General features: G+C 39.8%; 1 protein-coding gene and 1 pseudogene across 4 annotated transcripts in view; both read right to left on the bottom strand.

Moving 5' to 3' along the window:
• Positions 1–815: 815 nt before the first annotated feature.
• Positions 816–3,300, bottom strand: LOC127487739 (zinc finger protein 84-like; annotated as a pseudogene).
• Positions 3,301–3,839: 539 nt separating this feature from the next.
• Positions 3,840–17,043, bottom strand: part of LOC108175847 (zinc finger protein 39) — a 53,989-nt gene continuing 40,785 nt past the window's right edge. Inside the window, exons 2-6 of one of the 4 annotated variants that reach the window (XM_051834330.2) lie at positions 12,589–12,646; positions 7,120–7,246; positions 6,787–6,879; positions 4,483–4,623; positions 3,840–3,972 (exon numbers count right to left, since the gene is read on the bottom strand). In XM_051834330.2, coding sequence (XP_051690290.1) covers positions 4,616–4,623; positions 6,787–6,879; positions 7,120–7,246; positions 12,589–12,646 — 286 coding nt within the window. In that variant the 3' untranslated portion in view covers positions 3,840–3,972; positions 4,483–4,615. Of the gene's footprint in view, positions 3,973–4,482; positions 4,624–5,709; positions 6,880–7,119; positions 7,247–8,649; positions 12,647–17,043 lie in introns of those variants that run through there. The other 3 variants (XM_051834328.2, XR_011386418.1, XR_011386417.1) reach the window with 3 other exon arrangements.

Raw genomic sequence — 17,043 nt, 5'->3', positions numbered from 1 at the left:
TGAAATTGGCATTTTCAGATTAGATCATTTGCAGCCCTTGTCTCTACTGTTGAGGCAGTTTCTTTTCTTTGTATTATTTGTTGAACTCTTTACTTGGTGTAGAGTTAATCTTATTAGTATAAAGTAAACTGGAAAAAATTTGTAAAAATTAAAACAGGGAATAGGAGGAGGAGGAAAAAGGGCAGATAGGGTGAAAAGTCTATGTTCCAAAATTCATATTGATGAAATACATGAAATTCATATACCTTAAATTTCTTAATAGAGTCCCCATCTTTGAGAAACATTTAAAGGGATAGTACACATTTAAAAATGTGGGCAACATCAGAGAAAAAATGAGCTGCAATTTATAAGACATAATGTTATCTTTATTTTATGGGTGGTATGTGATACAACACCTGAATATGGAAATAGGATTCTGGTAGGCAAATCTAGACACACACAAATACATCTAGGTCAGAGATTCATTCTATACCCTAGGAAAAACACTCATAACACAGCACTGGGGGGGAGGGGACAGGATTAAGACTGTCCCATGATTTCAAGTGACATACTTGTGATCACGCCATTCATTTGTGCTAAACTGGAATGGAATCATGGGTAGATAAAAAACCACTACACCAAATAATTTGTAATTGTGAAGATGGTATTTCAAGTGTTATAGACTGAGTATTTAACAAATCTTACATATGGCACCACAATTCATTTACTTGGTCCCACTCAATAAGTGGAAACAAAACAGTGCAGAATTCTTATGCAAAAAGAGAAAAAAAAGTAGTTTTGAAGAACTCTTATCAGTTTTTTGTCACACAGTATTACTCCATCATGTTAACTGCCTTTTATCTACTAAGGTGTGATTCCAGTAAAGGGTTTCTCCACACAAATTATATTTGTTGAAGACTTTTAAGTGGAGTTCCAAAAGGGAAAAAGATCTTCTACAGAGTGGTTTATCCCCCCAATGGGCAGAATGGCCAAGACTGGGGCAGAACAAATCCAGGAGCCTGCAACTCTCTCCAAGTCTCACACGTGGGTGCAGTGCCCCAACTACTTGGGTCATCTACCAACTTCCCAGTAGCATTAATAGTGGCTTGGGTCTGACATGGAGCAGCTGAGACTAGAGTTGGTTCTAAGAGATGGTGGCATTACAAGTAATGACTTACCCTGCTGTGTCATAATGCTTGCCCCAAGTTACATTTGCAGTACATTCTGAAATTTTATTGAAGTTTACTGTATAGTAGTGGTTTTCCCACTTCTATTTGTCCTAGGACTTTTACTATGTACATGTTCTCTGATAAGGAGAAATGACTTATGGCAGAATGTTTTCTGAGGTATGTTCACTTCCTCATCTCTAAAGTCTCTTGGTCTAAGCTAACTACTGACTTTGGCAAAGAGATTACTCATATTCAATATAAAGCTAGAGCTTTCTTTTCCTTTGTGGAAGCCTTCTGATGTCCTTTTCATCTACTTAAAAGATTTTTTAAATACTATATTCAAAAGGTTTCCCTGCTTTGTGAAATCTAAGCCTATGTACGATTCAATTCCAGGATATGCTTTACCACATTCATTAACTTCACAAGATTTCTCTGCTTTGTGAATCATCTGATATTAAGGAGAATTGATTTCTGTTTAAAGATTTCAACATTTATTTCAAAGAGCCATACAGAGATAGGAGAGGCGGAGAGGGAGAGGGAGAGGCAGAGAGGGAGAGGCGGAGAGGGAGAGGGAGAGGCGGAAAGGGAGAGGTCTTCCATCCACTGGTTCATTCCCCAATTGGCTGAAACAGCTGGAGCTCAGCCGATTGAAGCAAGAGCCAGAAGCTTCTTCCAGGTCTCCCAGATGGGTGCAATGGCCCAAGAATTTGGGCCATCTACTGCTTACCCAGGCCATAGCAGAGAGCTGGATTGGAAGTGGAGCAGCCGGGACTCGAACCAGCACCCATATATGGCAGTGGCCCCATCCACTACACCACAGTGCCAGCCCCTGGCTAAAGGATTGTCCACATTCATTATATCTACAAGATTTCTCTTAGTTCTTTGATGTGTGATGAGGTGTGAATTCCAGAAAAATGCCTTGTCACACATATTACATTGATTTCTTGGAAAACAATCTTCTACAATTGATGTATTCATGGTTTCATTCCCACTTGGATTCTGTTAAGAGGTACCCTGGTAGAAAGCTTTTCCAGTATTTAGTGTAGTCATAAGATCTTCGATGCTGTATGAATTTTCTGGTGTGTTATGAGGTTTGACTTCTGGCAAAAGGCTTTTCCACACTTGTTGCATTCATAAGGTTTCTCCCCTGTGTGAATTCTTTCATGCCTACTGAAAGATGACGCAAAAGGCTTTTGCACACGCAGTACATTCCTAAGGTTTCTCTCCTGTGTGAACTCTCTGGTGTCTTAGGAGATGTGACTTCTGGTAAAAGGCTTTTCCACATTTTTTGCATTCATAACGTTTCTCCCCTTATGGCGTCTCTGATGTATACAGAGAATTGATTTATGGCAAAAGGCTTTCCCACACTCATTACACTTATGAGGTTTCTCTCCTGGTGTGTAATTAAGTATGACTTCCAGCCAAAGGTGTTTCCACATTCATTACATTCATAAGGTTTTGCCCCTGTGTGAATTCTCTCATGTGTACTGAGCATCAATTTATTACCAAAGGCTTCTCCACACTCACTACATTCATAAGGTTTCTCCCCTGTGTGAATTCTCTCATGTTTTACAAGGTCTGATTTGCACCAAAAGGCTTTCTCACAAATATTACATTTATAAGGTTTCTCTCCTGTGTGAATTCTCTGATGCAAGATGAAATATGACTTCCAGCCAAAGGCTTTCCCACATTCATTACATTCATAAGGTTTCTCCCCTGTGTGAATTTTCTGATGTGTTAAGAGGTGTGACTTCTGGCAGAAGGCTTTTCCACATTCATTACATTTGTAAGGTTTCTCTCCTGTATGAATTTTCTGATGTGCACAGAGGAGTGACTGATTACTAAAAGCTTTTCCACACTCCTTACATTCACAAGGTGTCTCCCCAGTGTGAATTCTCTGATGTCTAGTGAGGTATGCCTTTTGATAAAAGGCTTTTCCACACACATTACATTCAAATGGTTTCTCTCTGGTGTGAATCCTCTGATGTGCTGTGAGGTGTGATTTCCGGCCAAACACTTTTTCACATGTGTTACACTCATAGGGTTTCACAACCATTTTCATTCCAGTGAGGTTTGACTCCTGGTAAATGTTTTGTCCACACTCATTGCACCCAAAGGGCTTTTCTCCTATGTGAGTCCTGTAATGGATCATGCAGCAAGATTTACAGCTAAAAGATTTCCCACAGGCTTTACACACATAAGGTTTCTTTCCAGTATGCGTTCTCTGATTCACTGTAATGTCTGATTTGTTACTGATAGTTTCCTCATACACACTGAATTCAGAGTTTCACTGTTGTGTGAGGTAACAAACCCACTTGCTGCTTACTGAGGTCGGAATTTTTATGGAAAGTTTTCTTTCCTATGTGAGTTATCTTTCCAACAATGACAGCTGACTTCTTATAGGTCTCTTCCATATGCTCTCTCTCAAATGTAAACACTACCTTCTTCCTTTTTAAGGCTTTTGTTTGTGCACTGTGTTCTAATGGTAATGGCTGCTCTGCAGTCTGAATCTTGTGAGGTTGACTAGAAGGTTCACAGCATTGGGAAGAGTTCCCAGGTACATTACTGTCACCAGATTTCTCACCAGTTTGCATCTCACTAGGGTCATTAGGGAGATACACATCATGGAATGTTCTGTATGCCTCAGGTTTCATTCTCTTTTTGATAACTGATTTTGAAATATGGCTTGAACTTAAATTAGGTATTTTTCTTAATTCAACTCTCTTGTGAACTGATGTATTGTTATTTGTCATTACACCTGGAATCAAATTTATGTCTTCACTTTCCTGGTTGGGGCCACTGAGGTCATATCTTTTCTGGGCTGCTGAAATGAAAAAGCAAACAAAAACACTGTTCATGAATCACATCTATGTGTTTCTCTTGGAATGCTCATGTAAAAGGAATGAAGGGACTTGATATCTCAGTGTCATTTAGCTTTAGTATAATTTGTAAGATATTTATGACCATTAAATGGCTTTTCCTCTTAATACATTAACATAATAAACCATACCAATAGGTTTTCCCAATGTTCAGTCATGATCTCTTTACTATTTTAAATGTAAAAAAATGAGTTATATGGTAAAGTGGGTTAAACGAGTGCTTATAATGTCTGCTTCATATAATGGACACCTGCACCCATTCCACTTTGAGCTCCAGCTACACTGCTTCATATGCCATTTTCTGGAATGTAAACTGGGAAGTGGCATATGATGGTTCATGTGGTTGGATCCTACACACATTTGAGAGACCCAGATGGGGTCTTGAGCGACCCAGGCCTTTGTCTTTACACTGAGTGCTTTCAAGCAGTTCATTTTTCCCTGTCCTTTTTCCTTACCTTTTTTTCTCATAAAACTTGTGTTTAGAGATTGTCCTGTGGTGTATAAAGTTAAGCCTCCACCTGCAGCAACAACATCCCAGGTGTTCACTGGTTTGAGTCCTAGCTGTTCAACTTCTGAACCAGCTCCCTCTTAATGGTCTGGGAAGGCAGTGAATACACAATTATTCTTAAGTGCTGAAACTTAACTGAAAAGTGATCACTGTTAAATATAAGAGTGGGAATAAGAGAGGGAAGAGATGTGCAATTCGGGACATGCTCAAGCTGACTTACCTCAAACAGTAGAGTTAGAAACATACCAGGGGATTCCAATTCAATCCCATCAAGGTGGTATGTACCAATGCCATCTCACTAGTCCCAGTGATCAATTTCTGTTCACAATTGATCATAATGATAGGACTAAGAGCCAAAGGGATCACATAAACAAGACTAGTGTCTGCAAATACTAGCTGATAGAATAAAAAAGGGAGAGAACGATCCAACATGGGAAGTGAGATACACAGCAGACCCATAGAATGGCAGATGTCCTAAACAGCACTCTGGCCTCAGAATCAGCCCTTAAGGCATGTGGATCCGGCTGAAAAGCCCATGAGAGTATTTCAGGCATGGAAAGCCAAAACACTCTAGAGAAAAAAAAAAAAAAACTAAATGAAAGATCTCCGCGAGTGAGATCCCAGTGGAAAGAACAGGTCATCAAAGAAGGAGGTACCTTTCTCTGAAGGGAGGAGAGAACTTCCACTTTGACCATGGCCTTGTCTAAATATGATCAGAGTAGGTGAACTCAGGGGGCTTCCATAGCCTTGGCAACTCATGACAAGAGCCTAGGGTGATTACTGAGGCCATAAACAAGAGTGTCACTTTGTTAAGTCAACAACAGGAGTCACTGTGCACTTACTCCTCATGTAGGATCTCTGTCCGTAATGTGCTGTACATTGAGATTTAATGCTATAACTAGTACTCAAACAGAATTTTTCACTTTATGTTTCTGTGTGGGAGCAAACTGTTGAAATCTTTACTTAATATATGCTAAACTGATCTTCTGTATATAAAGAGAATCGAAAATGAATCTTGATGTGAATGGAAGGGGGGAGGGAGAGGGAAAGGGGAGGGTTGTGGGTGGGAGGGACATTATGGGGGGAAGTCATTGTAATCCATAAGCTGTACTTTGGAAATTTATATTCATTAAATAAAAGTTAAAAAAAAAAAAAAAAGAAAGATGGCCTGAGTACTTGGGCCCCTACAACCACTTAGGAATACCTGATGAATCTCTTGTCTTGTGGATTCAGTCTGGCCCAGTCTTGGCCATTGTGGCTATTTGGTGAGTGAACCAGTGGGTAGAAGATATCTCTCTCACTCTTTGTATTTCACCTTCCCAATAAAATAATTTTTTAAAAGCATTTTGTGTTTTCCTGCTATCTTTCAGTCTAGAAGATAGACCAGTTTATTGGATCATTTACTTGCAGGTAGTGGAGAGGGACAAGTGCTTATATCCTAAGCAAGATCATAATTTAGGAAGAGAAAATGGACCTATGGTTGTTTCATGTTCAGTCATCTCGTTTGAATGGCATTTGTGGTTTTTCTAGTGAAAATCTGATTTTATCTGTACTCTGATGACAGCTCTCTCCATTTTCACAGGGAAACATGACATCTTCAGCTTCTCTGAACCACAACAGATAAAGAAAAATCCCAATACATTCCCTGAGTATTAGCTCCCTACCAGATTAAGGTACTGTTTTTGTAATGCAGTGTCTGCTCATCTTGTTTTAGAATTGTTTACTCTAGCTCATTCTGAGATCAACAGCCCTGCTTCTCTCCTATCAATTGCCTATATACACAATCCTCCTTGATAATTTGAGTTTCTGAAGGCCTTTGTTTTAAGTATTGTAGGATAAGTTGTCTCCTAGTTTCACAGAATATTGTTTCTCTTACACCTTTATCTTTTTATTTTTCAATTACATTGAAAGAAGGGAGAATTCACACTTCAAACTCAATTAGTAAACAAAACTGGGCCATTCAACAAAAGCATGGTCTGACTTGAACTCAGGACCCAGAATCTCCACTTCTGTTAGTGAAGAATTATTACTGGATATCAAAACAATCAAACAGCATAGTTACCAAGAGTAGGAGAGGGAGAGAAATGTATACTTCTGAGTCTTCCCTGGATACTACAGAATACTTATGTCTGATTCATGAAACCAGCTGTCTTCTGGGCTGGGATTTGGAAAAGTTAATGAGAAGAGACCCAGTCAACATCTGCTTCACTCTTTCTGTCAAGGCCTCCCTGTACACTATGTGCAGACTGACCTGGGAACCTCTGATATAGGCCTTCTTCCACTATCCATGGTTCTGCTCCTTGCTCCAACTTGCAGATCAAGTGAGGTTTGGTAATGCAGTGCCCTATTAATGGGAAAATAATGTAAGACTTGGTCAAATCACTAACTTAGATTATTTAAAGGATAACAGGTAGGTCTTGCAGCTGTATGATGGAGGTTCTGATTTGAATCCTTTCCTAGAAAGTTGATACTCATTCTTTACAGACTCAAATTCTATACCCATCCAGCATGAAACTTCAAAAGCATTCACTGATTTGTCAAATCAGAAAACGTTTCAGTTGGGCACAGCAGGGGTGTTACTCACCTAAGGACTGCAGGTTGTTGTAGATCTCTAGCATTGTATCCCTATACAGGATTCTCTGAGCACTGTTCAAGTTTTGCCACTCCTCCCAGGTGAAGTCCACAGTCAGGTCTTCAAATGATACCAACACCTGTAAAAAAAAACATTCATTAGGGGTCGGCACCATGGCTCACTTGGCTAATCCTCTGTCTGCAGCACCGGCATCCCACATAGGCACCAGGTTCTAGTCCACAGCAGAGAGCTGGACTGGAAGAGGAGCAACTGGGACTAGAACCTGGCACCCATATGGGGTGCCAGCGCCACAGGCAGAGGATTAAGCAAGTGAGCCATGGTGCCAGCCCCAAGAATTTTTTTTTTTTTTTAAATTTTTAATTTTTTTAAACTTTTATTTAATGAATATAAATTTCCAGAGTACAGCTTATGGATTACAATGGTCCCCCCCCCCCCATAACTTCCCTCCCACCCACAACCCTCCCCTTTCCCTCTCCCTCCCCCCTTCCATTCACATCAAGATTCATTTTCAATTCTCTTTATTTACAGATCAGTTTAGCATATATTAAGTAAAGGTTTCAACAGTTTGCACCCACATAGAAACACAAAGTGAAAAATACTGTTTGAGTACTAATTATAGCATTAAATCTCAATGTACAGCACATTACGGACAGAGATCCTACATGAGGAGTAAGTGCACAGTGACTCCTGTTGTTGACTTAACAAAGTGACACTCTTGTTTATGGCCTCAGTAATCACCCTAGGCTCTTGTCATGAGTTGCCAAGGCTATGGAAGCCCCCTGAGTTCACCAACTCTGAACATATTTAGACAAGGTCGTAGTCAAAGTGGAAGTTCTCTCCTCCCTTCAGAGAAAGGTACCTCCTTCTTTGATGACCTGTTTTTTTCACTGGGATCTCACTCGCGGAGATCTTTCATTTAGGGTTGTGTGTGTTTTTTTTTTTTTTTTTTTTTTTTTTTTTTTTTTTTTTTTGCCAGAGTGTTTTGGCTTTCCATGCCTGAAATACTCTCATGGGCTTTTCAGCCAGATCCGCGTGCCTTAAGGGCTGATCCAAGAATTACTTTCAATTAACTTCATAGCGTGTGTTTCTTGCATGCCTCTGGTAAGATGCTGCTACTTTTGCGAGCTATAACAGAAAGCAAAATCTAAATGAAAATATCTGCCTCTATATTAATTGAATAATTCCAAAATAAATCACTACAATAGAGTATCCTTTATTATTCTGTAAGTAATCCTTCTCCTAATAATTCTGAAAGAAATGCACAGTATGATCTGCAGACATAAAGTATGACCATATTATTAAATTAACATGTTAGATGGAGGCACAGTTTCAATATCAATCACCATAAAGTTAAAAGTTTCAAACAGATTTTTCTATATTCTCAGGTTGCAGTTCACTGAAACACCAAAAACATTTTTAGATATTTTGCATGAGTATGTTTTCCTGAATAGGATACAATGTAAGAGCACAAAGAACATGGGCCAGTAATTCTTCCCACCCCACCCTCCCTCCTGCCCTCATTCCTACCCTTCTTCCTCCTTCCTCTCATATTCCATTTCTTCATTTTTTACAAAGAACTATTTTCAATTAACTTTATACTCATAAGATTAAACCTACACTAAAAAGGAGTTCAAATAGGGGCTAGTGCTGTGGCACAGTGGGTAAAGCCGCTGCCTGCAGTGCCAGCATTCCATATGGGTGCCAGTTCAAGTCCTGGCTACTCCATTTCTGAACCAGCTCTCTGCTATGACCTGGGAAAGCAGTAGAAGACTGCCCAAGTCCTTGGGCCCCTGCACCCACATAGGAGTCCTGGAAGAAGTTCCTGGCTCCAGGCTTTGGATCGACACAGCTCCAGGCATTGCAGCGAACTGGGGAGTGAACCAGCACATGGAAGACCTCTCTCTCTGCCTCTCCTCTCTCTGTGCAACTGTGACTTTCAAATAAATAAATCTTTATTTAAAAAAATAGCATGAAGAAAAAAAACACACTCTTCCTCAACAGTCAAAACAAGGGCTGTCCAAAATCATCACATAAAAAACACACACACTCTATTAGTTACCACATATCAGAGAGAACACATGGTATTTGTCTCTTTGAGGCTACCTTATTTCACTAAATATAATGGTTTCCAGTTGCATCCATTTTGTTGCAAATAAAAGGATTTCATTTTATTTTTTACTGCGTTCTAGTATTCCATAGTGTATATATACCATAATTTCTTTATCCAGTCTCCAGTTTATGGACATCTGGGTTGATTCCGTATCTTAGCTATTGAGAATTGACTGCAATAAACCTGAGCATACAAATCACTCTTTCATATGCTGATTTTGAGCCAGTGCTGCGACTCACTAGGCTAATCCTCCACCTTGCGGCACTGGCACACCAGGTTCTAGTCCCGGTTGCCCCTCTTCCAGGCCAGCTCTCTGCTGTGGCCAGGGAGTGCAGTGGAGGATGGCCCAAGTGCTTGGGCCCTGCACCCCATGGGAGACCAGGAGAAGCACCTGGCTCCTGGCTTCGGATCAGCACGGTGCACCGGCCGCTGTGGCCATTGGAGGGTGAACCAACGGCAAAAGGAAGACATTTCTCTCTCTCTCTCTCTCTCTCTCTCTCTCTCACCGTCCACTCTGTCTGTCAAAAAAAAAATGTAACTTTTGCTTTTCAGGAGTTTACAATAGAGGAACATATGCTGATTTCATTTCCTTTAGGTAAATTCCTAGAGTAAATTGCCTGGGTCATGGTGTAAGTCAATATTCAGATTTCTCCAAAACAAAATTCTATAAAAGGATTGGCTATTATGGGGGAAGAGAAATTTCAGTATGTCATGACCATGGCCCACTCATCTTTGATATTATTTCTTTTGAGATGATCATATATCCTAATCCATTCAGGGAAACTCTTACAGGGAATATGATGTCAGCCAAGCAACTGGGAGTAGAGATACACTCTGTCACTTCTGAATACGGTTCTACTTGGTTCAATTCCCTCTTCTGTGTAAAGCAAAAATAGCCAACATAGTTCCAAAAAAGGCAATTCTAGCATGCTGACAAAAATAGATTTCATACACATCTTGATGGTGGAAGCCCTGTGGAGGATGATTGTTACATAACAATAATTTACTTCACTACCCTGATATTCTGAGGCACCCAGAATAAGCATCTGCTAGAGCAATTGATCCTCTCAGAAAATGGCACTGCAAGTCTACAGAATGGCCCTATGGGCTTTTCAATAGTCTTAGAGACATGTATCAAAAAATGCCACAGTTAATCCATAGTTCACACTAAGTGTCTAAGAAATTAAGAACTATATGGAGTGTAGACAAAGCATGATGTTCTAATTGAGAATGTGTTAAACTTGGGTTAAATATCAGTTTATAAATAAATAATAATCACTTCATATTTCATGTTATAATATGAAGCCATAATTATGAATTAAAATGTTGAAAATAAACAGAGGAGAGAAACAGTAACAGCTGGTGGGGAATAACTCATATAAATAGCCTCTATACTGCATAGGAAACAAAACAGGGGAAAAACTATAAAAAATTAAAACCTTTTGTATGTGAAAAGAATCTCAGAGTGAAAAGGAAACCCATTTGATGGGAAAATATTTGTAAATTGTAAATTGATAAGAGAATAATATTGGGAATATATGGTATACAGGAAACTCCTGCAACCTCAAAGCAATAAAAACAGATTTTAAATGGGCAAATTACTAAAGAGACATTTCTACAAAGAAAATACATAAATGGTTCAACCCACTCCTCTGCCCCCACCAGATGTTCATAGGGATGGGGTTTTATATCATTTATAAGAGCATAAACAAAGAATGCAGGATATGGTTTCACTTTAGATTTCTTGAGCTTTTGGAAAGCTACAAAAAACATTAAACAGAGTCGAAACTATGATCGAAAGGCTGTGAAAAAGGACCATGAGGGAGGGAAACAGGAGTGCTGGCGCACAAAGGGCCACATCTGTCAAGGGAAATTACACAGCAGCCAGAATGGGAGATCAGATGGAACCCTGAATGAACCATGTTACCTTCTTTTCCAGAAGAAACTAGACACATTCAGAGAAAAAGATAAGAAATCATCATTGAAGCTGTGATAGCAATAGACAAGAATTTATAGAAAATGATCATACATAGTCATTTTAAAAATGGCAGAGAAAAAAAAAGGGTGCAGACATTTAGCCTAGTGTTTATGATGCCATTTAATTAACCCTAGCCGGTGCCACGGTACAGTGGGTTGATCCTCTGCCTTTGGTGCCAGCATCCCACATGGACACCGGTTCTTGTCCCAACTGCTACACTTCTAATCCAGCTCTCTGCTCTGGCCTGGGAAAGCAGTAGAGGATGGCCCAGGTCCTTGGGCCCCTGCACCCATGTGGAAAACAGGGAGGAGGTGCCTGGCTCCTGGCTTCGGATTGGCCGCAACAGCCAGAGCTGCGCCATTTGGAGAGTGAACCAGCAGGTAGAAGACCTCTCTCTCTACCTCTACCTTTCACTGTCTATAACTCTAACACTCAAATAAAATTAATTAAAAAAAAATTAACCCTATTTCTACCTCAGAGTGCCCAGGTTTGATGTCCAGTGACAATTTCTGATACTAGATCTCAACCAATGCAGACCTGAAGAAGTGGTAAAGACATCATGTGGGAGGCCTAGACTCCGTTCCTGGTTCCTGGCTTCAGCACTGCCCCAGCCCTGCTTGCTGTGGGTATTTAGACAGTGAATTAGTGCATGGGAGCTCCCCAGCCAGCCTCTCTCTCTCAAGTACATAAACATTTTTACATAAAGCAGAACACTCAAGTAAGACAAAGAATAGAGAATAGTCTTTAGCTTTGTCTATGATTATGCTACTGAGAGACACTGGAAACATTAAAATAAAATTATTCTGAGTGTGGCTTAAGGTGAAAAATGAACAATGGAATTATTTGCCCAAAAAAATAACTTTGGAAAGTCTGCAATGGAGAGTTTAGAACCTACAGCAGATACTATTTCTCAGACATTCCTGGTCCTATCCAAGAGTCAAGTTCAGCTCCACAAAACTATTAAGCCTATACTATTTGAGCAATTCCAAAACAATTAACTGATTGTCTTTTAGCAGAATGCTGAGTGTTTAATTTCCAGGATGGCACTAAAAAATTGCCTACTCCATCATCTGAAGACTGTTTCACACATCATATCCCACACAATTTAGAATATTCTCAGGCTGAAACTAGAAACATGTAACAAGTGTATATTTTTGCTATGGCAACAGAAAGAGCAGAGATCAAATTGCCTTCTCTGAGACAATTCTAATGTTTTATAATCATGCCAACTCCATCATGCTTGTGTATATTCTCTGAAGGTTAAATTTTATTTGTGTTTACTTTTACTTTTCCATTTTAATTACAAATCACCTGAAAGCTCCTAAAATAAAAGCTGAAAACAATGTGAGAAAAAATAAAGTATGCAACTTACAGGAGATGTATTCACTTCCTTTGTTCTTGGAAACATGTGAATGTTCCTCAAATTATACCTGGAATAGGAGGTATTTGGAGGGAATTAAAAGAGAACTGTTCTGACTTCATTCTAGATTATGCATTGCCAAAAATGACTATGATAGAACAGGCAAATAATGGATACTGGAAAACACCAGCTTCCCTCTGAGGCATAGTCCTTAAAACATAGGAATATGCCACAGAGAGCACTCACAACTCTATTAATCGATAGAGATGAAACACAAGTTATCACTGGGTAAATGAAAACATTTATTTTCTACAACTTTTGTAATTAAAAATGTTACAGCAAAGAAAACAATTTAAAATGCTAAGGGTGGGGGCCAGTGCTGTGACATAGTGGGTAAAGCCACCGCATGCAGAGCTAGCATCCCAATGAGCGCTGCTTCATGTCCCAGCTGCTCCACTTCCGATCCAGCTCTCTACTATGGCCTGGGAAAGCAGTAGAAGAAGGCCCAAGTCCTTGGGCCCCTGCACCCACATGGGAGATCCAGAAGAAGCTCCTGGCTCCTGGTTTCAGGTTGGCACAGCTCCAGCTTTTGCTGCCAATTGGGGAGTGAACCAGCAGATGGAAGACCTCTCTCTCTCTCTCTGCCTCTCTTTCTCTCTGTAACATTGACTTTCAAATAAATAAATAAATCTTAAAAAAAAGTAAAGAGTGATTATTCAAATAAGTCAATTTACCAAAGACACAGATATCAGTTTTCATAGAATTAAATAAACTGGTTTTTATTGAAATTTATACTATAGAAAGTATTTCATATGATTCATATTTTTAAATATAATTTTGGCCACAAATATGAAGTTGCAAAATGTGTACTTTCTAGAGAACTTAGAGGTATGAAAAAAATAAGAGTTGTCTAATGTATACATTAAGGTGAAATCCTGTGTGGTACATATATATTACTAGAAAAATAGTGAATCCTGCAAGGGTAACAGACCAAGATCTCAGCTGAATGTCAAGTCAATCAGAACTCAGAAAGAACTTTGTGGAGAATGACAGTCCACACAGATTTTAAATAAAATACAGGGCTGTCTCAAATGGAAATAAAACCAAGAAGACTGTATTAAAATCTACGTAAAGCTACAATAACAGATGTTATTGTATGTATGTACAAGTGTCTCCAAACAGTTCAGGGAAATAAAAGGAGGCTTAGATTCATTCCAGATGAATTTGCTCAAGTTGGATTCAATTACAAATGGAAGTAACCCAAGCAAAACAATTCAAGAAGCCAAAAAAATAAACAAACAAAAACACTGGCAGATACTCAATCCCCAGAAGACTGCCTGGATTTTAGGTCACTCTTTATCATATCAGCAGATCACTGACAGTGGGGGCAGCTCCAGACCTACACACAATTAAGTGCATGATGCTCATGACTATAGATGTCACCAGGGACCCACTCCCTACCCTGGAAAAACACTCATGCAGGGCTGGGGGGACATCATGACTGACACATGAGCCAAGTGGCATGTTTATGGTCACACATGTGGGCTGTGCTAGAATCTACAATGTGGGAGAAGAAATGAGGGGAAGACAATAAAATCTAAACCAAGTCAATGATTTTGGAAAATTATAAAGATGTTATTTCTTGCCAGCGTTGCGGCTCACTAGGCTAATCCTCCGCCTTGTGGCGCCGGCACACTGGGTTCTAGTCCCGGTCGGGGCGCTGGATTCTGTCCCAGTTGCCCCTCTTCCAGGCCAGCTCTCTGCTGTGGCCAGGGAGTGCAGTGGAGGATGGCCCAAGTGCTTGGGCCAACAATTTACTGGGTCATTACAGCCTAACAGCTAAAAGAAATTATATAGGAGGCAGCGCTGTGGCACAGTGGGTGAAATTTTTGCCTGCAGAGCGAGTATCCTATACCAGTACTGAGTCCTGGGTACTCTACTTCTGATCTAGCTCCCTGCTAAGGCACCTGGGAAAACAGCAGAAGATGTCCCAAATGCTTGGTTCCTGCACCCACATGGGAGACCAGAAGCTCCTGGCTTTGGATCAGCTCAGGGGATTCAACCATCAGATAGAAAAGATCTCTATCGCTCTATGTGTCTGTGTGTCACTCCCTCCCTCTCCCTCTCTCTCTCTCTATCTATGTATATATACACACCCCTCTTTCTATAACATTATCTTTGTCTTTCAAATAAATAACTAAAGAAATCTTTAAAAATAGGTATGTGATATAATGCATGCCATTAATTAGCTTAATTTATCTGTTCTACAGTGTACAACTAGTTCCAAATTTCATTTTATATGGTAAAGGCATGTCTGTCAATTTAAGATATACAATAGGTATTTTAAAAGATAAGCAAAGAGATGTAAATTTAAATAGATACAGAAATATAGATTATCATAACACACAAGTCCAAAGAAATCTAGCATAGTTATATTCATTTTAGACAAATCAGGATTTAGGTCAGATATATTTGCAGTTACATAATGATACAGCAGGTAGTTCTCTGAAAAGACATTATAACGCTTTGTATCTACACATATAATAGAACATCAAACTGAATAAGAGGAAAACTCATAGAATTGCAAAGAAAAATATGGATACACCATTGCTAAACAGTATAAACAACAGTATACCTAACAAACAAGTGGTCATTATTATTTATCAATGTATAATCAGAGAGATGCCAGTTAACATTAGATAGAAGAAAAATCAATAAATAAGGTCACTCCAAGTTTTGGCATATAATAAAATAAACAAACATACATCCATGAAAAGTTATATAATATTTCTACTTTATCAACACTTCCTCCTACTAAATTTCAATTATTCACAATCTACAACAAAATTTTCCCAATTTGTAAAAAAAAAAAAAACCAAAAACCAAAAAAAACCCCACAAAGTTATCATGCATTACCTCTTGTGGAATTAAAACAAAAAAAAATAACATTATCACCAATGTCAAAAATAAACTTGAGGGGCTGATGCCATGGTACAGCAGGTTAAGCAGCTGGTTAAGCTACCAGCTGCAGCACAGGCATCCCATATGGGTGCCAGTTTGATTCCCAGCTGCTCCACTTCCAATCCATCTCCCTGCTAACGTGCCTGGGAAAGCAGCAGCAGATGGCCCAGGTTCTTGGGCTCTATCACCCATGTCAAGACCCAGATGAAGCTCTAGCTTCTGGCTTCAGCCTGGCCCAACCCAGGACACTGCAGCATCTTGGGAGTGAACTCTGCCTTTCAAATCAATAAACCACTAAAATAAATAAATGAATAAATAATCTTGAAACAAGCTAAGTTCCATAAACAGCAGGAGCTGTGAGGGAACTGGGTAAACCTACAGCCTCAGATGGCAGCAGGCGGCAAGTGGAAAAGCCAAGCCTGAGGCAAAAAACAAAATTAATATAGTACCAACAAGTGACATCAACTTCTTGGAAAATTCATGAAGGCAAAACCAAACAAGCCTCTCCTTTGGGAGAAATTGACAATAAGCCACAAAGAACATCAAAAAGATTCAGGACTTCATCATCTCTGAGCGGAGAAGCAGAAAAGATCAGGAACACACCTGAGCTCACCAATGCCCTTTTATTCACCTGGGTAACTATCCTATGACTGTCAAGAATTCTCTTTCCCGTTTCAGGCCTTATTGAATAACTCAGGTTCCAAGCAAGACAATAAAAAAATCTAAATTCAAAGCATGAAACACAATTCCTAAATAAGTGGGCAAAATCTAACAAAAAAGCAGCAAGCATCCACAAAGCACACAAAAGAACCAGTTCTGGGAAGCAGTCTGCTTAACCTACAGTTCACAAAGGGACCCACATTCAGAAGCTGACACAGGTTTCCATGCCTTGGCAATCACTCTCCATGTGGAAATGGGAGGCTTATGCGAGTTGGAGAGTCAGGAAAACATACATAAGCAGCCAGAAAACCTAACTCAGAAAGCTGACATTTCTACTTTTCCTTCCCAGCAGTGTGGAATGATCAGTGGGCTTGATTCAGAGCAGCAACCCAACAATCATCCAAAATCAGTTTAATGTTCTAACCCAGGTGTCTTTGTTTGACATCACTTTTAACACTAAATGTACAATGTTTGCTGAACACCAACCGATTCATCTCCAGTTAATACCATCTCCAGTTAGCAGGAGCCTCAAAGGTTAAAGACTCAGTGCCAACACACAGTCCCACACAGGTGTCAGTGGAAAGCACCTGTTTGCTGTGGGGAATCCCACAGGAGTCCCAAAGACGAGTCGCAGATCACCGCTTACCCAACAACTAATAGCAGGTGGACCATGGAGAAATTTTTGGTAGTCCCAAATGAGTGAGAGAGCCCTGCTAACCACAAACAAGCTAAAATAAGAATGGAGTTACTCATGCTAAACTAGGAGCTGATGACACCACTTATGCTAAGTTTAGTGTCTGCCAAGAAAGACACCTCCTCATCTGACTGAACAGTCACCTCCGGCAG

This window comes from Oryctolagus cuniculus, chromosome 2 (genome assembly GCF_964237555.1).
Source record: "Oryctolagus cuniculus chromosome 2, mOryCun1.1, whole genome shotgun sequence".
Lineage (NCBI taxonomy): Eukaryota > Metazoa > Chordata > Mammalia > Lagomorpha > Leporidae > Oryctolagus > Oryctolagus cuniculus.
This window is presented reverse-complemented; position numbering and strand designations above follow the sequence as displayed.